Raw genomic sequence first — 27,186 nt, 5'->3', positions numbered from 1 at the left:
GGTAGCCTGGCCTAAACGACTCCTATGTTGGCCTAAACGACTGCAGGGGGGCCTAAACGACTGCGGCCTAAACGACCTGCTCCCGTCAAGAAAACATGCACTTACTGATAAGAATCGGGATGTCCATTGATGGCCAGAGTTAGTAAAGAAAAGATGCTGGATCAGTCAATAATCTGTATGTCATGGGGTGACTAGGATTAGTTCATAAATTACATTAAAAAAAAAAGAAAGAAAACACGCCAGGTAAGGCATATGCTCCACAATCACATCAAAACCTGTGCTTACCTGTGTATTTCTTACAGCTGTACATCACGTGTGTATTTTACAAAATGGAGACATGGCCACGGCTCGTGCCTCGAGCTTTGTTTTATAACTGTGCGAGCCACGGCTGGACAGTTTCGTTACAAAAACAGCATGCACACGCCAGTTTTGAAAGTCAAATTAATTCCGCACAAGGGCCTTCTCACTTTGCATGTCCCTTCTCTACTTCCCCTGACAGCTGACTTTATCAGTGAGCTGCAGTCATTTGGCTGTCAGTCTTTTTCGCATGTTAACAAGCAGCTGTGATGGTTCACTGATGGGCATTAAGGAAATAAGGTAGGCTGATATTTCGCCGTGTATTATTCCATTACAAACCTAGATATACTAATTTTGGGTCATGTTTGGTGTTTGTAGATGTAAATGTCACTGGTCATTAAAATTAAACAAAGAATAGAAAGTAACTGTGTTTTCTAGAGGCTTTTTTGCTTATGTATGAATTTTACAAGACACCAATCTTTCTGTAACAGTTCTCAAATTAACCTGAATGTCATTTTTTCATTACAATTAACAAACGGGACTTAAAATGAACACGATATCTGAAAAGTAGTTTATTGTTATAAAAGTTGCCGTGTGTGATCTTTTGGAGGTTCTTAACTACAGTCTGGATTTGACTAATGAAATGCTGGCTCAAGAACGCCTCATTATTTTTCACCTCCAGCATCAGATCAGATTCTCAAATCTTCATACGGAAGTGTAATCCTACTGCTTAAAGTACACAGCTTAAAACCCAACCGATATCCAGATGTTAGACAACGTGTTCCTCATGCTGTTTTCTCTTATACTGCATTGTCCACGCAAAAATAAAGATCTGGCTACAGGTTGATGGCTTATCCCTTTGCCCTTTTAACGTGGGACCACAAATTAATATGCATTTCCCTCACATTAGAAACTCCTGCCTATGTTATATCTATTTCTATAATGTCTTGCATTTTGCAGTTTGATGCTTTTTGGAAGAATAGGACAAGATGGGATTACTACCATTTCTTCTCAAAAGACTACTGTTTCAACCACCTGTTACAGGTCACAGCCTTTTACTCACAGTACACCCTCTGCTGAGACAGGCCCGACTCAGGCTGATCAGACCTGGGTGTGTGTCCCTAGCATCTCGGGGCCCAGCTGGGGTTTTTCCTCCTCATCCACATCCACTGGATGCAGTGCTCAGCAGTCCCTGAAATCTCCTTGATGATGTAGCTTAGGGATTGGCCACGCATCTCTGACTTTTTAAGGAGTGTAACAGTGGATGTAGCGATGAATCCCTGGCAGCCAACCTCCACTGGGCAAACTGTTCTCCAACAACCTATTGTTAATGCTAGGACAATGGCTCTCTATAAAACTTGAAAGAGGCAGATAGAGAATGCCATGTCCATATAAACCAGTGTTGCTCAGACATCTTGGTAGTCCTAACCATTTCGTTGCATAGGAGCTGATCATTGTTTCTATCTTCTCAATTGCTGTGATTGGAATGGGGAGAACTGTCAGTGGCCACAACAGTCAAGGGGGCACCAGAGCCAAGCCAAGCCAAACTGGGGGCACCAGAGCTTTAGTTTTCCAGGGAGCATGGAGTGATTCATTTTCTTACGGTCCCTTCCAGCATCCTGCTTGAGTTGGTTGATCTGCGTGCAGTCTTTCAGATTCTCTCAAGGCTTTTGATGGATTTCTCAGATATAGTTGTTATAGTGGTTCATTGTTAATTTAGAACATTTGGTTGGAGAGTTTTCCTTTGATGCTTCTTGTTTTTGCAAGGTTGATCTTCATATTGGCCCATGTGATGTTTTCTTGAAGCTTGAAACAGAGCCAAAAGCATTTGCTAGGTCAAGAAAGACAACACAAGGTCATTCCTCTCAGTCTTGGCCACGTTGATTTGGTGGCACATTGTGCTGGTATGCTCCAGACATCCAGAAAACCCTGGAATTCCAGCGTTTTGAACTGTTCACCTGTTTTTTTCCTGTCTTGCTGGCTGGTCAGCCTCTGGGCTATGGTACTGAAGAAGATATTGCCTTCTGCACTGAGAAGACTGATAAGCTGGGAAAAAAATATGCTTGTGGACTGCTCCTCTTTTGGTATCAGTACACCCTTCTGCTCTGCACCCATACAATAGGTATACCATAAGTTCATTAGCTTTCAGAGAAAGTGAAGAACATCAGGAGCATTCTGCAGAGAAATTCTCTCTATTAACCCACACTTTTCTGCTCCATGGCTGTAAATAATTTGATCCATCCTGTCAAGCTTCTTTTTGACTGTTCCTTCCATTCTTTCTAGGGTACTGTTTAGGTCTGTATTGAAGATTTCCCTATCCAAGCCAGTTTGCTTTTTGCTTGTTTTGCAGTGGCCTCTTTTCCTTTGCCGGTTTTCCGAGCTCAGATACAGGGATGCTGATATCCTGTGAGCTTTGGTTTGACTCCAGTTGCTGGACTTCACTTGACTGACTTGAGTTGCTTCTTAAAAAAGTAATGATCATTGCCTTCTGATGATCATTGTCCCTGATTTCCTGTTATCAATCACCTTTTCTTGGTGTATTTTCAGGCCCTTTGCAGACGTAATTTGTCCTTGAAATCTGCTTGTAGCTACGATGGATCTTTCCAAATATGATTATATGTTGGATCCTACTACCCCAAGTGTGGTCTATTCAAGATGTCATTTAAATATACATTTGAAAAATACAGGGGAATTTATTTGTGGACTCTAAACAATCTATGAATTGTTAAACTCTCATCTTCACACACAATTAGGTCTATGAATCACAACTGTTTTATAAAGTTATTCGGTGTGACGAGTAAAGATAAAATGAAAAAAGAGGTAATGAGCAAAAAGAGGCGATTCAGTGGGTGTTTAGATGTGGGTGTTGTTCTAAAATTGAGTAAGAAGCTCCCTCCAGTGGTCAGCTCAGATTTGTATTATTCTTAATATGAGGTTGAAGGCTTTGTAGTCTAAACAGACTGTCAAACCTTTATAGGAAATATCTTATCCTTTTTCTCATGCCCTTGTAAAGACAATGAATCGAAAGTTAACACAAAGAAAATTAACAGTTTTCATTCGCCTTCAGCAACTTTTTATTTTTATTTTTCATCTTCCAACAGCTGCAAGAAATAAGACCTATGTAAATGTGCAACTTTAACTGTCTAAGCTCTTCAAAGACAAGAAATCCTACAAAGATTATGAAAACTTGCTGTAAGTCAGATTTTAAAAAGTGAGTCACAATCTTACAAGAAACATAAGGAGGGGAATGTAAAAGGAGTTTAAGGAGAGTGTAATGTTCAGGTTTTTAATACCACCAGTTGAACTGTAAGTAACTGTTTTACCATTGTGGTCATAAATACAGCCTGTTTTGTTCTCGTCTGCCTCGTATATTCACAGCCGTTTCTGATAATTAATAACAGTTTTCCTATGTGTATAATCTTCTAATTTAGTCATTTGCTCAAATGCCCCCAGAAGAAAGAAATAAAAAAAAAATCCATGTGATTTAAAAGAAGAATTTGGGGTAAATCTGTTGTGTAGAAATGCAATTTTTCTCCATTTGTGCCATTGCGTGTACATCAAAAGCCAGCACCCAGACAGTTAAAATTACTTTTTATGTTTACTACTTCCAGAAACAAGATGTGGATATTTGCATTTCTTTATCTCCTGTGCACAGACATCTGCCAGGTTTGCAATGATTTTACAAAAGATCTAAAAAAATTCTAAATTAAAACACTGCATTCCATTAAACCGAGTTGTTTTCTTTTACAGGCCGCAGACAGAGGTAAATTAAATTTCAATGCGTATGAAAACGAGCAAATCAATTGAACTGTAAGGCTGTTGTTAAATGGATGTAAGTCTCTTTTGTACGTTTCAGATAACTCAACACAAATGTACTATGCCAAAATGATAATAGACAAAAGTGCCTTCAAAAACGTACGTGACAATCTGAGGGCTTTTATGAATAACAAGTTGACCATCGACAATATTACAATTACAACTGGTAAACAAATTTCTCATCTCATATCATCCAAATATTGCATCTTCTGATTGCTAAAGATGAAAAGTGATCCCTGAGCAAACTCACTGTTCTTTTTTACTTCTCAACAAGAGTGTGAAAACAAAACGGACGGCATGATCTGTAATTGCAGCGTTGGTCACAAATGGAGTGAGGAGGTTTGTCAGACTGACGGAACGTGTTGCGGAAATGGCAACTGCACCTTTAAGAATAAACAATCTCAGAAGTGTATTCTAGATACCACAGGTATTTTTTTTGCGAAATACTGTATCTAAACTTGCAAATATAGCTCACACACACACACAAGTGTGTGGCAAACATTAAAGCATCCAAAACAGAAACATTTCTTTTGTCTTCGCAGTTGGCATTGATGGGTCAGTCACTCTGGAGGGAGAAAAGTATGAAAACTGTCTGAAAGCAGCGGGGTCAGATGATTTTATAAAGTGCCGTGATGATTTACTGAAAGAGGTGAAAAATATGTATCTGTCAATAAATAACCTGTAACCTTTAGGAATAAATAATTAACTTCACCATTTTCCTTATAGATCAAAAAGACGTTCAGAACTTTCAAGGGATTTGACAGCGTGACGATAACAGAATTCAGGTATTTGTTCGATTACAAATTAAATGTTTAATGACGTTCTCGCAGGTATCGTGTTCAATATTTGACGTGTCTTTTTTTCTTAATAAGGTTCGGAAGCATCATCGCAGCTTTTAAAATAACAATTGTCAACGCCATCGACTCCCAAGCTCTGATGAATAAATCCCAAGAACTGGTCGAACGTCTCACAGGGGAAATTAATTTAGAGACGAGAGGTAATTACATTGGACAGTTTTTCTTTTCAATTTTTTTTCTTTTACCATTTCTGCTTCGCTGTTATGTATCAACTACTTTTGGACAGTTTTCAATCGTTTAGGTTTTTTTTACTCTTTCAGTAACGGTCCAGTGGTTACTCTGGCAGACATTAAGTTGCAGGTAGTAGGCTTCAAGACCAGGGGTTGCGCTTTAATTTCTGAGATTACCATACAAGGTTGGACAAAAGCAATGCAGCTTTGAAACAACTGGAAAAAAAGAATCAAAGCAAAAGCAAGCGATGAAGAAACAGGAAAATATTTAGGAAAATCTAATCACTATCGATGAATTAACTCTAATGAAGCTTGAAAAAGTATTCAATCCCCCTTGGCATTTTCCTTTTTTTTTATTGCAAATGTAACGTAAATAGATTAAAGGGCTTTTATGACAAAAACAAAATGTTGGAGTGAAATGAAAAGATACAATAGCAACAAAAAAGTACTACAACTTTTTTTCTTTTTCATTCCAGATTTATTTCTTGAAAAAAAAAAAAGTTGCTTGTGGTGTTGTGGTTAGCACTGGCACCTCAAAGCAAGGCAGTCCTTGGTTCAAACCCTGGGTGGAGCCTTCCTGTGTGGGGTTTGCACGTTCTCCCTGTGCCATCTGGGTTCTTTACGTGTACTCTGGCTCCTCAGGAGTAAGCATGTACAATAGTTTGTCTCTGTGATGGACTAACGACCTCTCCATCGCTTCCCACCTAAACCTTTAACCAGCCTGCTTTGTGCAGCTTTAAGCTCCTTCGGGGTTGCCTTTGGTCGCCTTGCCCAGTCTTTGTGTTTTTTGTGGACAGCCCTCTTGACAGCTTTTTTGGCAGAGCCACATTATTTTCATTGTGATGACCGATTTGATTGTGTTCTGTGGGATTATCAAAGTTTTTGGTATTTTTGGTAGCCCAACCCCGATTTGGACTTCTCCACAACTTTGTCCCCGACCTTTTTGGGGAGCTCCTTAGTCTTTGTAGTGTTGCTTGCTTTTTGGCGACTCTTGATTACTGATGCTGATACTGATTACTGATTTCAGAATGGGTGTACATATGACACCTAGATTGTACATAGATTGTACATAAGCGGACCTTATTCAACTAATATGTCACTCCTGAAGGTAATTGGTAGCATTGGGTTTTATTTAGGGCCATCACAACAAAAGGGATGATGAAATGTGCACACAACACAACACATTTAATTATTATTATTTTTTTTAATAATTTTTTTAAATAATTTGGATTTTTTTTTCAAACTTTTTTTTCTTTTCCCTTCATATATAAACAAGCTGTGATCCATTTGGATTACAGGTTGTTTTTTGAAAAATACCAAGGGGGATGAATAATTCTCTTTATATTTCCACATTTCGTTATTTCCCCACATTTGTCCTTCGTGGATCCTTCTTTTTATTTTTTCATTTATTTTCCTATACTTTAACTATTTATTCTTTTTTTTGTTGCACTCTCATCATTCCACAGGTTACACTATATTTCACAACTTCACTGTCTGTCAAAATAGCTGACAGATTAAATACGTATCATAACCTGGGACTTGTTATTCGCATTTGTAACGATTTCCCTCCCATGTTCTCAGGAGTTGTCAGTATGACGATGCCAAATCAACCAGTGCATGACAGCAGTACCGTCGAAATCAAATGCACGTCAGAAGAGGACCTGGGAAAGGAACCAGAGTGGTCTCTGGTCAAGCAGGGGAAAACATATGACATAGTTAACGGCACAGTCTCAACATTGACATCTGAACATAAACAGGCCACAGTCAAACTAACTCAAATAAATGAACTCTGGGAAGGTAAATTTCTATTCAACCATTCAACTAGTAATTTAAGATATTTAGATACCCCATAATGTATAAATGAGCAGACATGTAAATAATTAGATGCATTTGACCGAGTACTTTTTTGTATTATATTACTTTTTTTTTTCTTTTAAATTGGTCTCCAGTCTGCATAGGCTTTTAGATCTAGTTGTCTGATGCTCTCATTCTTGATCAACAGTAAGCCTGATTAGTAATGACCATAGATATGTATAGAATGGCTAGATGTGTTACGTCTGAGTTTAGAACGTCCGCACAAGTCGGCCATCTTACCACAGGGTGAGATGTCCGGGAGACAGTCAAACCTGAGGTAACCTGGGTTACGGTAAGTGATCTGCTCTGACGCTATTACGCTTATCTCGCAGAAATCTCGACGATTTTACACTATTACACATACTAAAAGACCCTGTGCAATAATTCACGTCATTACTGTGCAATATCTTATCTATTTATGGTCAGACCATGTGCATACAATGTGTAATTAACACAAGTGTAGTGCAATATGGGCAATAACTCAACCATAGTGCTATAACTTATTTTATTTAACTCTCTTTACTTTTTATATCTTGTATAGCCTATATTCTTTTTTATACTTTGTTTTAGATTATTCTATATGAATCATATTTTAATTATATATTATATTAATTATTCTATATTATACTGTATTTTAGATTTATAGAGATCCTATGTGTGTGTTTGGAGCTACTGGGGACTTGAATTTCCCTGAGGGAGTCATCCCAAGGGATAAATAAAGTTGAGTCATGGGGCAAATAAACGTGAAATATATATACGTTTTTATTTAAAAAAATAAATATGGACTTCGTCCGTAGTGTGATAATTAGCTTATTACTTTGATATTTATAATAACCTAAACGTTTGAGAATTAAGCAAGTTATGTCTTGAATGTTTCACCATCAACACAATGTTGTCGGCGAGAAAGCTGCCTGTGGTAAGATGGCGGCCATCTGCGGATGTTCGACTCCGTTGGCCAGCAACACGGAGGAGACATCTAGCCATTCTATACATATGGTAATGACCATGGATGTATTATAAGTGGATAGGCGCCGCCTTGCCGATTTTTCCTAGTGGCCACTCTTGATATTGCACCAAAAAAAATCCCCTGTGGCCCAAAAAAACATTTTTCCCATAAACCACAATAGTAAAAGAGTTGCCTGTAAAACTGTTCACAGGATGCCTCCAGCTGTAACCGCCGTTATTTACTAATCTTTGTATTCTACATTTTTAAGTCGTGGAATTTTTATCCGTCAAAAAGTTTTCTAACGGCCAGAAAAGCCTCAGAAAAGTCTCTTTTCCCAGCGTGACGTCACATCTGTGTACATGCACTGTGATGCGTATGTACGTGCACGCCCTCATCGCCCCGGGGCATGATGGGAAGCCCCAAAGCATTATTGGGGGTGACTCTACTGCGCATGCTCTATGGGCCGCATAACGCGGAAGTAAACCCGGAAGTCAGAAACTTTTTCGGCGTATTCAACTCCATTGAAATCAACGGTGGCCATTTTGCGGTCCAGTATTCAGATAATATAATACATCCATGGTAATGACACACATGTATTCTACCATGTTGAGTGACAGCATTACATTACGGCAGCTGAGGAAAATAACTCTGTGTCGATGTTGCTTTTTTACAATTTAAAGAATTTCTATAATCCAAAACTTTAAATACATTCTGTACATTGTAGCTCTGCCTTTATTGTGGTTTGTTTTTTTTCTCCTCAGGAAAGTACATATGTTGCTACAGTCAAAAATCGAATTCAACGAACCTATATCACAAAGCCAGTGCTACAATGGATATATGCCACATGCCAAATATTGAAGCCTTCACAGAGCCGGCATTTCCGCTCTGTGAAGGCACAAAGCAAGAGTCTGTGTTCCTAAAAGCTACGTGCAGGATACAGAATAGCAGTGAGAACTATGATGTGACTTGGAAAGGTGCCACCGAAGATTCTCACAGTAAGCATGCGGTCTCTTGCAGTTGTTGTCTTTGCCAGTTAATTTGAATGAATCGTTGTCCGAAAACCTGCTCTTACAACACATGACATGCATGTGTGACTCTTGCAGATGGAGATCAACATTCCAAGACGTACACGGCTCGTGCATTCGTTAACTGTGACCAATCTTCAAAAAACGCTTCAAAAATATCCTGCACGTTCACAAACAAATGTAATCAAGCAAAAGATACACCGGTTCCCATCCACATTATAAATGGTATGTATAAGCATTAGTTATATTATTGTCAGGACATACTGATGTCCAACATCACCTCACGTTTTCTTACGAAAGAGAGAAAACGTGAGGTGAAATAATGTGATATTTAATGCACTGTTGCGCAAAGATAATTCCACAATGCTATTAATACTTTGGTGTGTAAAGTAAAAGTATCCTTGTATGCTTTGCACTTACAAAGAATTTGACTTGGTGCAGAGCAGTAAGTATAGACAATCTAGATATATAAACAGAATTTAGATATATATACAGAATTTAGATATATATACAGAGTTTGAAAAAAATAAGGAGCTGTAGTGCAAGCTGAATGCTATAAATACTATAAATGTGCAGATATCCAACAGGATGAAGTGGTCCCAAATAAATAGAGCGTTAATGTAACGCAGAACGTCTGAAATGCTACGTTAATGTGGCTAGGGTCTGGAAGGGGAGAGAGTCGGTGTCAATGTCAATAAAATAAGATGAGACAAGATATTTTTGATCCCCTCTGGTGACACCACAGCTTCTGCACAACTTGCAGTTAAATCTCTTAAAGGAGAACTGCGGTATTTTCAACATTAAGCCTCATTTATGAGTCTTCTGCAATGTTTTAGAACCCCCCTCACCGCTTGTTTGATGTTTACTGCTTTCTCCGGTATTTGCCTAATTTTGATTCTTCTCAACCTGCTTCAGAATGGCAAGTACGGTGCATGTCCAAAAAGGTCCGTAAAAGCACCATAAACGTCCATTTTCAAAATCATCAACTCACCGGAGTGGTTACTGGTGTGCACTGGTAATCCATATCAAATTTCGTTGCGAAAAGTTGCTTCTGTCGTGTTTTATTTGGCAGCTCGTTCATGCTCGCACTATTTTCTTAGCAATGGCGGAGTAATATCAACGAACATCCAGTACAAAATGTCAAATAAAACACGACAGAAGCAAATTTGATATGGATTACCAGTGCACACCAGTAAGCACTCCGGTGAGTTTAGTTTAGTTTAGTTTATTAGCCATGTACAAGACAGTTTTAGTACCAGAGTTAGCTAAAAAGCTAATTTACATCTGTGGTCCCTGGGCAGGGAACTAAAACACACACATACACACACACGTTAAAAACATGGACAATACATGCCCTACTGTTGCCACTATAAGGCACACACTAGAAGCAGCAACAACATCATACTAAAACATAAAACCATATACAATCAGATTATCATATGACAAGCAATACACACACAAAATGATACACATACCATATGGCAGTGCATATGGCAGTTGATGATTTTGAAAACGGACGTTTATGGTGCTTTTATGGACCTTTTTGGACATGCACCGTACTTGCCATTCTGAAGCAGGTTGAGAAGAATCAAAATTAGGCAAATACCGGAGACAGCAGTAAACATCAAACAAGTGGTGAGGGGGGTTCTAAAACATTGTAGACGACTCAGAAATGAGGCTTAATGTTGAAAATACCGCAGTTCCCCTTTAACCTACTGAAATATTCACACATTATACACTAGTAATACGCTGCCTTGTTAGCCCAAGCTCAAGTTAGCCCACATCGCCCAATGAACGAAAACCTGAAGTTTTAACTTTTCTTCTACTTAACAGACGGCAAATACTGTAACATCGATGGTGACTGGGCAATAACCAAACCTGGCTTTACTGCACAGCTGAAATGCAAAGAGGGCATTGGATTTATAAAAAGAACATGCAAGTAAGACTGCAATCATGATTATTGACATGATCACATTTAACCCTTATCGATTTTCAGCGTGGCGAAAAACGCCCGTAAACACTGCTTGTACTGTATTGTCAAAAGGAGGACAGAAGAAACCTGCACATATTTAATGTGGTTTGACTGACTAATCAATTATTCAATTCACTACTCCTGCAGTTTGAATGCGAAATGGGAACCAGAGCGTTTGGACTGTGTGACCGAGGACCTAAATCTAGTGCGAGAAACCGCACAGGTACGTAAACTTTCATTCAAAAAGTTACAAAATCATTTAACTGATACCTAACCCAGCTGTATTGGTAGAGTGTGAATCAACAAAATAAAAATAGACAATTGTTCAACAGCTGCACCTAATTCTGGGAATAATTGTGTCTTTACAAAGAGTTTGATATAGTGTTTAAAGGAGAACTGCGGTATTTTCAACATTAAAGGTAGGGTAGGAGATCCTGGAATTTTGAGTCCAGCGAAGCTGCATTTTGAAAATACACAGGTAAAACGTCCAGTGTTTCCCACACATAGACTAATTCGTGGCGGTGCGCCACAGATTAAACACCGGCCGCCACATATTGGGTTTCGTTATTATTATTTTTTTTAACGCTATTTAAAAAATACTCGTATTCGTTAAAGCTATGGTAGGTAATCCTAGAGAGCTAGCAAGAGAGCTAGCAAGATTCGAAAGTGTCCCCTCCTCTAAGCTCCGCCCCCCCCCAGCGGGACGCTGATCTCGGATTGGTCAGCTTTTTCTCAGTCCTGAAGCTGCCACAGAGGTCTGATTATTTTCGTCCCTTTTTCTAAATACATCTTGTATAGATTTCTCTCAGGATAGACGGACCATTTCACCCAGTATTACAAAATGTGTTTCTGAACAGGATTACCAACCATGTCTTTAAGTTGCATTTCCTTTCCCTGCTCTCCCTCCGTCTCTCTGTCCCTCGCGTCTCTCTCGCATAGCCTACTCACACACACAGCCAGCCCCTCCCCTCCGTGCTTCCCTGGAAGCGTGGAAGCTTGCTAGTCTCAGCGTCACGTTAGATTAACTCAACCGAAAGAATTCACGAAAGGTTGGTATCACGTGCACCTTTAAAAAGTCCTATAAAAATATTTTATATTTTGAATACAATGTTGTCCCGTCCCGTCCCATAGCAAGCGATTACGCCTTCTTTATAAAGTTAACTAGTTGCAAGTTTGCCGTAAAAAAAAAAAAGTAGTTGGGTTGTCGAGGTCTAAACACTAGCAGCTGTGAATCAAATAAAGTAGGTTTTTTAAACTCTTACACTGAATGTTTGCTGCTTCAATCAAGATGAGTATTGAAAAAATATTTTCCGCGATTGAAAAAGAGAAGTGCGTGTTGAGGATGATCGAGGACCAGCCTGAACCGGAGGTATCAGTCTGAAACAGAGCTGAACAGTCCGACCGGTGCCCCACCTGTGTCACCCACCGTGACACAGGTGTCACACATCCTTACGTGCCCCATAATTTTCCTTGATGGAAAAATGATCCAGGTTCTTAACTCCCAAGGTGACATATATGTCACATTACAGATCTCTGACAGTGGGGGGTGGCAGACATCCCAAGTCTCCCGGAAGGTCCGGGAGTCTCCCTGATATTGATAGTTAATCACGGATGCCCGCGAGTCATCTCCCTGAAATGAGTTTTTGGAACTTGGGATGTCTGGGGTGGTATTTTGGAAAAAAATTCTGAAATGGGTTTTATGTGGTCTATTTAGTCTGTGTTATAACCCCCTTAATTTTCATTTAAGTAGAAATGGGTCTGGGTTCTTAAGGGTTAATACAATAAAGTTTTGTGTGACCAATTATTAACGAAGGAATTATTTTGAAGAATTTTAATTTTTTACACCCAACCAACCCCCCCCCCACCCCAGCCCACCACCACACATTGCCTTCACATCTGTGGGAAACACTGACGTCCCAACCCTTTTCTTCACTTTCCCCCCCAAAGGCACGCCTCTAGAGTACATGAACGCGCACGAAGGTGCACGAGCGCTGTTCTGACAGCAAGCATCGATCGTTGCCGTATTTAGTATTTAGTATATGCTAACTATACGTTTAAAAATGCTAGGTGCTAGCCAAGCTGGCTCTAGTTTAGCTTCCTGCCAAGCTTCTGGACGCGTAATTCGTTCACGGAGCAGGGTACGCGCACAGGGAGAAGGAGGGGGAGGGAGGAGCAGGTTGTAGTTTGATAGAGCTGAGTGAAGCTGACACCCCACCCACGTGAAAAATTCAAGCAAATAGATTGATGGTTAGTGCTCCATTTGTGCTGGTTTGTGCCGTTAAAATTTTCGTTTGTGCTGCTTTGGTTTCTGAGATATTAAAGATTATTTTTTAGGTCATCCAAAGGTCACCATCCCCCCATATTACTCCAAAACAAACCAAAGTAGTCTACTTTTTTAGTGCTCCGTTTGTGCAGGTTTGTCCCGTTAAAACTGGCGTTTGTGCTGCTTTCGTCTCTGAGATATTATGAATTATAATTTCAGCCGATGACGTCACCATCCCCCCATCTTGCTCCAAAACAAACCAAAGTAGTCTACTTTTTTAGTGCTCCGTTTGTGCCGTTAAAGCTGCTGTCGGCAACCTTTCAAAATTCCGAGTCTAAAGTCGGAGAATTCGAAATGACACAACTTTCAGGTCCCTCCCCCAACCTCTGACAAGCTCCGAATCGCCCCCCAAACCCCTCCCCCTCTGTGGACGAGGTTGTGCACGTGAGTTCACACCAGTGTGAGCGCACACAGGCTGGGGGCAGACTCACGCTCAGCAGCGTGTGCACAAGCTGTGATTGACAGGTAGGATTCCTCCACCCTAACTGGATTGGTCAAAAACAGCCGGGAGCGCTCGGTTTTTGCAAGCATGATTACAGGCTTCAGAGGGAGCTACAGATTTCGTTATTTTTCCTAAACAGCCTATTTAATATTCTCCTTCCAGAATCCCATGACAGTTCAAGCTAATATGACTAAAAAAAAGTTGCCGACCGCCGCTTTAAAACTGGCGTTTGCTGCTTTCGTCTCCGAGTTACGTTTTACTTTCAGTTGATCCAATGATTTCACTATATTGATCAGGAAGCAATGAATTTCATCTGCTGCAGGTTGTAGTCATTCTGTTTTTGTTTGTTTTTTAAAATCCCTTTCTGCAAATAACAGTGACATTAGCCTAAAGCCCTATTTATGCCCTACGGAACCGGACGAAATTCGTCTGTCCGGTCCATACGTTGCTCCCGGAGCTTGTTTATGCCTCCGTCCGTATTGCGCACATCCATAAGAAATCCTCTAGAGGGCGGTATATATTGAGTCATTGTCGGCCGCGGGTTTGAGAAACATGGCGTCAATTGAGGAAGTTGCAGTCATACAAATGTATATACCCCCTGACCATCTCACAAATCCTCTCCTCCATTACCTGGCATTTTCAAAAACTTTAAATTTTTTAATCTCCTACTCTTCGTTCTTCTTCTTCCTCCATAACTTCCGGAGCCAACACGCTCCTGACTCTCTACTGCCCCCACGAATTCCTCTAATATTGCTCCGTTTCGCCCGGAGCTCACCGGATTGCTAAGCTCTTGACCTACGGACAAACTGACGGATGACACGACCCCCGGAACCGGGTGAAAGCGTCCGTTTCCGTAGTTAACGTAGGGCATAAATGGGCCTTAATAATGAAGTTATATGTATTTTACGGAGTCAGTATTTTTTAATTTAGTTTATTGATGGTTGGCAAGGAAATTGGTGCATTACCGTCACTGAATGTCACTCAAGGGTTTTATGTGTTAATTCTGTTGTCTCCTGCGTTAGCAACATATCTGACAACTTCCTACTGACTGAATTGGCGAAAAGAACTTACTGGAACAAAACAGAATGACTACAACCTGCAGCAGATGAAATTCATTGCCTCCAGATCAATATAGTGAAATCATGTGATCAACTGAAAGTAAAACATAACTCGGAGACGAAAGCAGCACAAACGCCCGTTTTAACGGCACAAACCTGCACAAACGGAGCACTAAAAAAGACTACTTTGGTTTGTTTTGGAGTAATATGGGGGGATGGTGACCTTTGGATGGCCTAAAAAATAATCTTTAATATCACAGAAACCAAAGCAGCACAAACGAAATTTTAATGGCACAAACCAGCACAAACGGAGCACTAACCGATCAATCTATTTGCTTGAATTTTTCACGTGGGTGGGGTGACAGCTTCACTCAGCTGTTTAATAGATGGCATCAGAATCCAATAATCGTTAAGGGTCCATTCAGTATGACTGGATAGTGTTTTTCCTAGATTGTACGTTCTAGGGGCCACTAAAACTTTTCATATTTGTGTCAAAACTTTTAATTAATTGGTTGCAATGGGGGTGTGAAGAGTATTTCAAGCAATATGTAAAAAAATGTTCCAGAAAAAGATCCCCTACCCCACCTTTAAGCCTCATTTATGAATCGTCTGCAATGTTTTAGAACCCCCCTCACCACTTTTTTGATGTTTACTGCTGTCTCCGGTATTTGCCTAATTTTGATTCTTCTCAACCTGCTTCAGAATGGCAGTAAGGTGCATGTCCAGAAAGGTCCGTAAAAGCACCATAAACGTCCGTTTTCAAAATCATCAACTCACCGGAGTAGTGGTGCAACGGATCATCATTGATCCGTGATTCGTTCGGATCAATTATTTCGGTTCGGCACACACATGATCTCAAGATATAATTTTTTCTCTAGTAATTCGAATGTTGTTTTCGAAAGAGGATGTTTAGAAAATACCCATGGCTGAGTTTTAGATTTTTAGAGCCACTCATTGGCTTAAAAAAAGGATTTGAAGTGTATATGACGTCATACATAGCTTACGACCGGAGATGCCGCTTTACGGCAACAATCCTGCTTGTTGTTGGTCTCAAAGGCAGAAGCGTTTTGAAGGAAGAGCTGTAGTAAGAGAGAATGTGTGGTAACATCACAGATTCTTAGGCTGTGGTAACATAAGCGGAAAAAGTCCATCTTAATTCTGTTGTCGCTTGGTATGGAGCCAGCCGTCAAGCGGTGCCTCTGGTCGTAATTCTGGTCGAGCGCTGTCATTAGCACAATGCTAGCGCGTGGTGGACAACAAGAAGCCAACCTGTAAGAAATCAAAGGGATATATATACTCGTTCAGTAGATTTTTGACTTGAAACCCATGTTGAGCTCTCAGAAACTACATTCAAATCTGAGCGCTCTTGAGGAGACTTAGGTGAAACTGACCATTTGTAGCATCTAGCTCCATAGGGCCCCATTCATTCTGGTCTCCACTGACGCCCCCAGTGGAATTCTGGTGGAACTGCAGCCAAAAAGCCGGTACAATGGGGCTTAATAGAGAGTGGCAAGGCTGTTCGTTATAATGGCTGTGGTAAAAGTCTGCAACAGTTGCCTCTTCAATAAGCAAACAGTCCTATGGCTCGTTTGTGATTTATTGTCCTCAGTGTACAACATGTAGAACAGTGGGCATGAGAAATAAAAGTAGACTTCGGTGACTACTGTAACGATAACTGCTGCCTCTGTCTGTTTCGATATACTCGCGCTGCCACACAAACCTGTCGCCTAGGTTACCACACAGACATAACACGTAGCTGACATAGTGATAGCTATCATAAAGAAAATCCCACCTTCAACACAGCGTGGTCATGGCGAGCGGAGGAACAGAAGAGCAGCTTCACGCCCCACGTCATTTACATCCACTGTTTGGGAGCATTTGGCTTCCCTGTCAAACAGGGCTCTCAAGTTTTCAAGTTTGCTTGGAGTGAGATTCGGGCGGGGCAGGGGCCGGGCCATGTGCGTGGGGGGGTTTCTTTCGGGTTTTTTTTTGGGGGGGGGTCCCTTGCAGTATCCCATCGCCATAAACTAGCTACTCAAAGAACAAAGAAATTGTTTTATTTATACCAAAATCACAAATCTTCACTTTTACACTAAATTCTGCTATATTTTAAAATAAATTGTTTTAGGTATGCAACGTCTTAACAAACAAAAAAAAACAGACAAATTAAATTAAGAAAAACAAACATAACCCCAAATGGGCCCCTTGAGCAGTCCCTCTCTGTGTGTGTTTGTTTATGAGTGTTGTTGTAAGTGTTTGTGGTAGATTTTGATGCTTGATGACTGATATTGGGGGCTCCCATTTAAAGCACTGTGGCTCAATGTCAGCCATTTTCACAGTCATGATGGATTACAGAGTTCCATTCAGAAACAAAGTGTTCCTGGTCTTGGTTTTATTGAGCCCCACCATGGAAAAAACCCTGTCTGCATCAGCATTTCAGTGCGGCAGAACTAATACCAGTTTGGTAATTGTAGATAGCCTTATTGGGAATCTGCTCATACCAGTCACCTTTGAAAAAAATTAACCACGGAAGCCTAATTACACTCCTACATATTTTTCATTTTTCATTAAGTTGCTCACGTCAAAGGGTGTGTGCTGAATATTTAGGCCTACTACTCCAACGAACACTTTAATCGTCAGGTATTGGTCTTTTACAAAGAGTAGGAAAACTATAGTAACTAATAAAAGATTCAAATAAATGAAGATATGACCTGCTGATGATCCTGACGGTTCTCTTCCACCTCCAGCTCGTCAACAACTTCTGCATGCATTCAGAACATAATAGGCTATGTCCGCTGTGCATTCATGGGACGCGTGCTTGCAGCTGAAAGCTATTTCACACCCAGCAACAAGAAATTCTGTTTTCTGATTGGCTGAGAAATTCTATTTTGTGATTTGCCGATGGGTTGCTAAATCAAGACAGCTGTACCAAAGCTTTAGTTCTGAGCTGTAAGAGCGCACAGTAACCTGCCATCGACTCGTTTATAGTATCAGCCATTAGAATTTCTGTGCGACGAAGTTGATAATTTCTCAGCGTGAGAAATGGCATGTGTGGCGTGTGAGCGTGTGAACTTGTTGAAATGCGTGTGTCTCACGCTCATTGCGTGAGACTTGAGAGCCCTGCTGTCAAATTTGAAGGATAAGACCGGTTTTTTGACATTGGGCCCTTGATTTCACATTATAACATGATGTTCTACTCACCCCTGCTTGTTGTTGGTCATTTGGAGCTGTTCCGAAGATATTCGCGAGGCGTCTGGCTGCTCTCTTGAGATATTCGGCCATGAAACGGTTTCCTATGGGCAAGCTTATACAGGCACAAACTATGCTGTTTATAATTTATTAATTACTGTGCACTAGCACTGATAACGTGGAGGTGCGTCGCTTACTTAAAAAAAATCCGGGTTACTAATTTTGAATTTTAGCCGAATGAATAAATAGGCAGCAGGTCTGTGGGCTGTCTGTGGCAGTAGCACCAGAGGACGTCAGTAACACCCACTTTACGACAAAAAAAATCAAAATTACAGTAACCCGGATTTTTTTAAGTAAGCGACGCACCTCCACGTTATCAGTGCTAATGTACAGTAATTAATAAATTATAAACAGCATAGTTTGTGCCTGTATAAGCTTGCCCATAGGAAACCGTTTCATGGCCGAATATCTCAAGAGAGCAGCCAGACGCCTCGCGAATATCTTCGGAACAGCTCCAAATGTTCAACAACAAGCAGGGGTGAGTAGAACATCATGTTATAATGTGAAATCAAGGGCCCAATGTCAAAAAACCGGTCTTATCCTTTAATGAAGAAGGAAAGAGGTTGGTGGATAAAACCGTGACAGTGTGTAGGCACGGTGGCACAAGAAAGCCACACAACAGTGCAAACACATCGAGCATGGCCACGCATTTGCAGCGACATCACCCCGTGTTTCACTGACAGGAGTGAAACCGAACGTGGCTCAACAACCGCTCATCACCGCGGCTTTTAAAGGATAAGACCGGTTTTTTGACATTGGGCCCTTGATTTCACATTATAACATGATGTTCTACTCACCCCTGCTTGTTGTTGGTCATTTGGAGCTGTTCCGAAGATATTCGAGAGGCGTCTGGCTGCTCTCTTGAGATATTCGGCCATGAAACGGTTTCCTATGGGCAAGTTTATACAGGCACAAACTATGCTTTTTATAATTTATTAATTACTGTACACTAGCACTGATAACGTGGAGGTGCGTCGCTTACTTAAAAAAATCCGGGTTACTGTAATTTTGAATTTTTGTCGTAAAGTGGGTGTTACTGACGTCATCGTCGTGCTACTGCCACAGACAGCCCACAGATCTGCTGCCTATTTATTCATTCGGCTAAAATTCAAAATTACAGTAACCCGGATTTTTTTAAGTAAGCGACGCACCTCCACGTTATCAGTGCTAGTGTACAGTAATTAATAAATTATAAAAAGCATAGTTTGTGCCTGTATAAACTTGCCCATAGGAAACCGTTTCATGGCCGAATATCTCAAGAGAGCAGCCAGACGCCTCGCGAATATCTTCGGAACAGCTCCAAATTACCAACAACAAGCAGGGGTGAGTAGAACATCATGTTATAATGTGAAATCAAGGGCCCAATGTAAAAAAACGGTCTTATCCTTTAAGCAGCCCCTTCCTTCACAATCCGACCGGGCGATCACAAACGCTATCGGTGTGTTTTTATGTTGCACTTTAAGTTGTTTTTCTTTGATTATGTTGAAAAGAAGATGTTAATTGTGCACTTTAAGTTGATTTTATATATTTCAATTTAATAATTTAAAAGTGTTGATAAACAAAGACAAAACATGTTTATTTGTCTTGTCTATTTATTTTTTTTTTTCTGATCCGAAAAATGATCCGACATTTTATATGGATTACCAGTGCACACCAGTAACCACTCCGGTGAGTTGATGATTTTGAAAACGGACGTTTATGGTGCTTTTACGGACCTTTTTGGACATGCACCTTACTGCCATTCTGAAGCAGGTTGAGAAGAATCAAAATTAGGCAAATACCGGAGACAGCAGTAAACATCAAACAAGTGGTGAGGGGGGTTCTAAAACATTGCAGAAGACTCATGAATGAGGCTTAATGTTGAAAATACCGCAGTTCTCCTTTAAAACAAAAAAAAAGGTGGCAGTGGCTGACACAACTATCCCCAACATTCTTTACTGTTTCTTACAGTTAATTGACCGTGGACTTGGTCATCTGCAAAACAATACTAGAGAAGTGTTTTCTAAATTTGAGAACTTCACGAAGACGAATACGATAAGCACTTACGTCAATATGAATGCATCAGTCGACGTACTCAGCATCTTGGAAGGCAAGCTGGGCGAAATAAAAGAAAACACGGTGGACGTGAGTATTGGAATCTGCGGCTCAACTTTTTATCCAACGCAATGATCCGTGGCTACTGTCATATTATCAAATAAAATTTTTAGCACACACATCGGTATGATTTACATTCACTAATTCTTTCCCTTGTAGTACAGCCTCACTGTTATCTCACTTTCTATCGTTTAGACACACATGCACACAAAATGGCTACATCTCATGACAATATTTTGGCTGATGAATAGCACAGTGCATGTAACTGTCAAGGAGCTTCAGAAAATTGCAAAAATGCGTCTCTAACACAAGACGAGTCGTTTGTAAGTTATTCCTACCTTGACTGACTTGCGTTCTTGCCAAAACAATTTTTGTTTCTGTGTCGTTTCTTGAGACCCATGTCACTTTTCCACCCACCGGGGCAGAAAAGTCAAGTGTGACAACTTTAAATTTCCAGTAATGATAAGAGACGTCTGGAATTGTGTGAGCAGGTGAGAGTGAAGGCGTTGCTGACACTGGGTCTTCCACACCATAGGTCTGCATTGATATCAGCTTTGTCATCAATTTATGAATGAAATATGTAAACATAAAATAAAACCTCTCTTGTATAGGATTTCTCCAATTTGTGAATACTCATAAAATCTCTTCACAAACCCAATTAAATCCACTGAAAAACTTGGAAGTAAAACTCTATGCCGAACAGCTATGCATTAAATAACTCAGAACAGTACACATTAATCGATAATAAAAGTGCAAAAATAAAGAAAAAAACTCTCAATGACAAATACTAATCATGCTTACCGATCTCTGAAAACGGATTGAGCTTATGTGCACAGTGTGACGGCACCAGGGCTGACCAGAGATTCTAAAATGAATAAATGACGCACTGCTTAGAATCAGATATTAGCTGTCTAACTGTTGTAGTTTTCATAGAGGACCTAGTCTAGGGTGATCAGAATGCAAAAAGAAAAAAAAACAAGCAGCCCTTTTCTGCATTTTCACAAATCAGAAAAAGTTTCCACAAATACCAAATAAGGGATAAAAATCTAACTATTGTAGTTTCCATACAGGACCTAACCTTATATTAAAAGCATGCGAAAAATACAGTGAAATGGCCCTTTATGCCCATCCCTTCTCCAAAGCTTAACTTGGAGTTTTCTCTCATTTCTTGCCAGTTCATAGCCCAGTTCATGCACTTTTTTCAAAGATGCCGCACAAAGGTAATGATCTGCGCATGCGCAGATACACAGACACGCTTTTTGAAGCCGGTTGGCGGTACTTGCGGGCGCTATGAACTACATGATTTGTCTAAACAGCGTTGTCCCCCTGTCTATAATATCAAGGTGTTACAGTTAACTGTCATAAATGTACTTCATTTCTTCATTTCAGGACTTTCTGGACTCATCCAGCAATCTACTGAACAAGTCTCTTGCGGGAACATGGAAAGAAAACCGTGAAGAAAACTCTTCATTGGCTGAGAAATATCTCATCTCGGTTGAGCAATTGATTAAGAAGGCAGACATAAAACAGAAAACTAGTAAACAAAATCTCGAGGTGGATACATGCACTGCTTTAACATGCAACAGCTCTGTTTTCAATGTCAGCATCAATCTTATAAGTTCAGGTATTGGCAAAGTGAAAATCGCTGGATTAAAAGAACTGGAGAGTTATCTGCCCGCCAAAACGGACGACAAAGAGAGCCCCAACAGTATTGTTGTTGTAGCAACTAAGGAAAACAAGGAAAGAATAAAGTCAATTACAATTGACTTTGAGCTACTTAGACCAAGGCCTCCCAATGTTGCGTTAAAATGTGTCTCTTGGGACAATAGCAGCCATAGCTGGACATCATATGGATGCAAATGGGAAGCTCCTTTTCGCTGCGTGTGCAACCATTTGTCTGCATTTTCCATTCTAATGTCAAAAAAACCCCTGAACGTTCCTGCGTTATCTCAGATAACCTTGGTGGGTCTGTCCGTATCAATCGCGTCACTCGTTATCAGCCTCCTTATAGAACTGATCGTCTGGAGCAAAGTGGTTAAGACAAACACCTCGTATTTACGACATGCTGCCCATGTTAACATTTCTGTGTGTTTGTTGATTGCAGACTGCTGTTTTCTTGCAACTTCTGAGCCAGAGAGTACCTCAGAAACGTTGTGTGTGATCTTCGCAGCGCTGAAGCATTTCTGTTACCTGTCCATGTTCTTTTGGATGCTGTGTCTGAGTAGCACACTTCTTCACCAATCAGTTTTCCTGTTCCACAAAGTGAGCAAGAAGTACTACCTGCGGTTCTCGTTCTTAGTGGGCTATGTTTGCCCCTTTCTTATCGTCTTCGTCACATTTCTCGTCAACCAAGTCGGCGCTGAAGGCTCATACTTCTCAAAACATACCTGCTGGCTGGTTTTCAAAGGATCACTGCAGGGCTCCATCTTCACGTTTATAATTCCAGTTGGTACAATTGTTTTCATCAATGTGTTCTCGATGATGGTGGTCCTCATGAAGCTTTTGGATCACCAAAAAATTAAGCAGTCCCTTGATGAAAAGGAAAAATCTGCTGCCAAAACAGTTTTGAGGTCAGTGATTCTTCTGACTCCAGTCTTCGGCCTGACATGGATTTTTGGATTTTTTGTGTTGATGATTGACCTAACTGAAGGACCCAAAGCCCTTATAGTCAATTACATCTTTACCGTGCTGAATGCATTCCAGGTATGCTCAATCTAACGAAACATCTGAATCAGTTCAAAAAGTTTTATTGTTCGTTTTTGTTTTTCATAAAAAAGTTTTTTTAAAACTGTCTCTCATTCCCAGGGTTTGTTTATTTTGTTGACCACCTGCTTCGGGGACAAAATGGTAAGGCAGTAAGAAACAGCTGAATTAATTTTGTTCTACATTGAAAAGTGACAGCTGCCGTTAGCTGCCTTGGCTGATCCCTGTTTTAATTCTGTGAAATGGAATTGATGCGACGCCTTTAAATGAATCAAACAATTATCAACAACAGGTAGTTTAGCATAATTTTAAAGCTGTTTTGCTCCTGTTTCGACAGACTCGTGACGCACTACTGAGTCACTTCAATAAAAAGGTGAGTGAGCAAACACTGGATTTACAGTCAATTAAACTGCCACAGTGACTAAATGACGCCAAAAATCTTTTTCCTGTTCTCTTCAGCCTCCGGGATCCATCAGCGACAGCAAGACTAATTTAAGCACAGCATGCAAGAAGTAGAACTGCTTTTAAAATCTACACACACTCAACAAACCGCGTTTAACTCTTTGATGTGACTGTTTCTGTGTTCTTCTTGGTTTACTGTCGGTGAAACTAATGAACGAGATGTAATTTTTGCCATCCTGTGCAAAAGTCTCCAGCCACCCTTTGTTTCTTTAAACACTGGAAGGAAAACAGGGAATCGTGCCACAGTTCATTGAATCATACGAACATTAATGGGATTACAGTTGATGAGGCAAAACAAGCTTTATTGTCATTTCCTTTTGTAGTCTTCAGGAACAGTTCTCCAGGCCTCTTGAAGGACATCCCAAAGCTCTACTTTGGATGTCGGCTGCCTTTTTCCTCTGAAAATATGAAGAAATAAAGAGTGCCTGAAGACTTTTGCACGGCACTGTATAGAGTTGTAAAATGTATTCATCTGTGCTTTTAAGTTGCTGCTTCATGCCATTGAGACTTGAAGCACAGGTTCGTGTTGGATCGGGTGTTAATGGCGTATATGAACATTCAAATACAAAATGTAAATCAAGCAATGTTGTATATTACATGTTTTTGAGTGATAGTCAAGCAGTGAAATACTACACGAAAGGCTCAAATCAAATGCTGTAATTTTGTAACCCTAATTCACACTTTTATCGTGTTAAGCTGATTCAGGCCTGGTTGCTTCTGTGAATGCTATTTTCTCCATTTTCTTTGCCTTGCTCTCCCCACTCCTCATCTGTGTCATCCAGCGGAATCCCTTCTTGAGCTGCTGTTATGCGGTAGGCCTGACATTCGGTCTCTGCCCTGCAACATGCAAAAACAGGGCAGTTTATCTATCGTGCAAAGAGCTATGTTGATATTTTTCTTTATTATTTTCAAAAATTATAATAAAGGGATAAGAATTAAAAAAGCCAGGCTTTATGTCGTACTTTTTAAGAAATAGGACACAGTCTTTGTGTCCATATATTTCGGCTATCCTCGCTGGTTTGTCTCCACAGAAGTCCTCCTTGTCTATGGGTGCATGGAAGGAGTGCAGCAGCCGCAGCACGGCCAGCCTGCCGGACTCTGCAGCGAAGTGGGCGGGAGTCCATCCGTGCTCTGTCCTGAGACATGGCCTGGCTCCGTGCTCTATGAGGACTCTGACTGATTCTGTATGTCCTGTGGAAATGGCATTACGGAGTAAATGTGAAACGTACATTTAAGAAAACAGTTTGCCCTTTTAAAAAAAAATAAAAAATCTACTCCATTTTTTTTTTCTTCCATTTAATGCTAACAGTAAATTCTTACTAGTTGTTACAAGCATTAAGGGGAGGGCCCTTGTGAAGGAGCAGCAGTGATGCAGGCAGCAAAAAGGTCACCTCGCAGCCACAAATAGCGGGATGTTATTGCACGTTTCCTTCTTCCTTACTCTGACTAAGCCCAAATCATTGCAATGGTGCATGTCACACCAAATGGAAGTTGTAAGTCTTATTTAGCTTTCGTGGCATCTTCATCACAGAACTTTAGACAGTTAAATGGAGCAGGTCCAATTGTATCTTGCCCCATCAGTGGAGAACTTGTTACACTGAGTTATCAACAAAGAATTAGGCCTGATTAATTGAGAACACTGATTTATTTCTATTTTACATTCAAAATGAAGTTGATTAAATAATAGTCCATCCCACCAAACATCTATCTTACCAACCAAACATTTTGTGAACAGCACATTTTCACACAAAATAGCTTTCTTTGGGAGCCGTTTCTTTTTTAATTTAAATTTTTGATTTTTTTTTCCAAAAATAACACCTCTTGTTGTGGCCAAAGTAACAGTGTAACAACAGCCTTCCATAAACGATGCACAGGCTTCTTGTGAATGATTGTATATACCACAGTTTACAGAGAGCGATGTCGTGCAAACAACAGTTGTTTAAATGGCTCATCAAGCAGGTCCACTAAACACCTTCCGTTTTATGAGATTAAGTTAATTATAATCGGGTTCTGTGTTGTGCAAGTGGTTGGAAAAACTAGAGGAAATTAGTCCAGAATGTGTCACATTAACTGAATGGTTACTGGTAAATTATTTTTTTTTAAAAACTGGATATTTAAACTCAAACACCTTTTTCACAAACATTTTTTTTAAGTTAGTCGCAGGTAAAGTCCCTTATAAGATGAAAAGGTGATGGAGCTAGTTGTGTGCACCCACTTGTCTAACTGTTTGGCTCAGTATGGACGGGACAGGTGTAACCCGAGACTGAAAGAAGTGTCCGCCTGCGGGTGTATCAGTATCAGGGACAGTTATATGGTAAATTCCCTCTTACTTTACTACCTACCTTTAGCTGCCGCCCAGTGCAGGGGTGTCTTGTAACTCCAGTCGACGTCCCTCTGATTGGGACTGCATTTCTGCTGCTTCAGAATCTCTACAACCTGATCATAATCACCCGCTGCCGCCGCTTGGTGCAACTCAGTCATTTCGCTTCTACCGTCGCCTAGCAACAGCTGATCGCGACACAACAGGCCTCACCTGAGGCTGTGAGCGGTGATACTGCCACCTGCTGCATTGCCTGGGGAGCTCTGAAGCACACCACAGCAAGAAACCGTGGCTATTTGCCACAGGTAAGAAAGAACGGCGCTATATTTGAATATTTCTAAACCGTGTAATGCAAAACTCGACTGGAAGTCGGCTCACAGGACACAGCGGGGGGTAAGTCAATGTTCATAAATGATATTGCTAATATGGAATGTCATACACCGGTCATACCGGTCAACAGTTTGATCATCTTAAAGACAAAAGTATAGAAGCCTAAAACACACAATCAGTATGTTCATACCGACTTAACAACGTCTGGAAGGAAACTGATGTGTGTAAACGTTTAGTAATCTCACTGGAAGTCCCTCTTTCCGATTTTGCATTATTAACTGTAAAAACCTCAGCGTGGACTTATACCGGCACATGAAAAGAGAGATCGGTACCCTCTGACCAAAACCAAAGAAAAAAGTGAAAATAAAAATATCATCAACGAGGCTGTAACCAAGGAGACACTTCAATCACTGAATAAACAGCAGACTCTTAAACTGTCAAGATCACCAGAACAAACACGCCAATAACACTATTGCACATCGTTATCCCTTGTAAACCAGCAAAGTGGCATCATATTACATATCAACCTTCCATCTTTACTGATGTTATCTTGCAATAGAAATGCACACATCTTAAACCAGTCTCAGAGGTGTAGCCCTGTATGACCGGTGTCAGAGTTTGGTCCGCATTGCCGGCAGTAAGTCGGACATGTTTCCTGTGAGGGTTGGACTCCGTCAGGGCTGCCCTTTGTCACCGATTCTGTTCATAATTTTTATGGACAGAATTTCTAGGCGCAGCCAGGGCGTTGAGGGGGTCCGGTTTGGCGACCTCAGAATCGGGTCTCTGCTCTTTGCGGACGATGTGGTTCTGTTGGCGTCCTCAGGCCGTAACCTTCAGCTCTCACTGGAGCGGTTCGCAGCCGAATGTGAAGCGGCTGGGATGAGAATCAGCACCTTCAAATCCGAGACCATGGTCTTCGGCTGGAAAAGGGTGGAATGCCCTCTCCGGGTCGGGAATGAGATCCTTCCCCAAGTGGAGGAGTTCAAGTATCTCGGGGTCTTGTTCACGAGTGAGGGACGAATGGAGCAGGAGATTGACAGACGGATCGGTGCGGCGTCTGCAGTGATGCGGGCTCTGCACCGGCCTGTCGTGGTGAAGAAGGAGCTGAGCCAGAAGGCGAAGCTCTCGATTTACCGGTCAATCTATGTTCCTACCCTCACCTATGGTCACGAGCTGTGGGTAGTGACCGAAAGAACGAGATCGCGAATACAAGCGGCCGAAATGAGTTTCCTCCGCAGGGTGTCTGGGCTCTCTCTTAGAGATAGGGT

General features: G+C 40.8%; 2 protein-coding genes across 2 annotated transcripts; one reads left to right on the top strand and one right to left on the bottom strand.

Moving 5' to 3' along the window:
- The first annotated feature begins 532 nt into the window (after positions 1 to 532).
- adgrf3a (adhesion G protein-coupled receptor F3a) lies at positions 533 to 24,211 on the top strand. The gene is made up of 18 exons (XM_075448295.1): positions 533 to 597; positions 3,909 to 3,963; positions 4,048 to 4,060; positions 4,154 to 4,279; positions 4,388 to 4,540; positions 4,656 to 4,762; positions 4,840 to 4,898; positions 4,986 to 5,110; positions 6,722 to 6,937; positions 8,702 to 8,935; positions 9,044 to 9,190; positions 10,799 to 10,904; positions 11,085 to 11,160; positions 19,960 to 20,133; positions 21,493 to 22,806; positions 22,909 to 22,950; positions 23,144 to 23,179; positions 23,266 to 24,211. The coding sequence occupies exons 1-18, from the start codon at positions 548 to 550 to the stop codon at positions 23,320 to 23,322; spliced, it is 3,090 nt and encodes a 1,029-aa protein (XP_075304410.1). The 5' UTR covers positions 533 to 547; the 3' UTR covers positions 23,323 to 24,211.
- On the bottom strand, positions 23,616 to 25,827 carry ankrd66 (ankyrin repeat domain 66). Its single transcript, XM_075448305.1, has 3 exons — positions 25,611 to 25,827; positions 24,231 to 24,459; positions 23,616 to 24,105 (listed from the first exon to the last, which is right to left on the bottom strand). Exons 1-3 carry the CDS (start codon positions 25,747 to 25,749, stop codon positions 23,970 to 23,972), a joined length of 504 nt encoding a protein of 167 aa, XP_075304420.1. The 5' UTR covers positions 25,750 to 25,827; the 3' UTR covers positions 23,616 to 23,969.
- Between the last annotated feature and the right edge of the window lie 1,359 nt (positions 25,828 to 27,186).

This window comes from Odontesthes bonariensis, chromosome 17 (assembly GCF_027942865.1).
Source record: "Odontesthes bonariensis isolate fOdoBon6 chromosome 17, fOdoBon6.hap1, whole genome shotgun sequence".
Taxonomy (NCBI): Eukaryota; Metazoa; Chordata; class Actinopteri; order Atheriniformes; family Atherinopsidae; genus Odontesthes; species Odontesthes bonariensis.
Note: the sequence above shows the minus strand (reverse complement) of the source record. Positions and strands in the feature narration are given on the sequence as shown.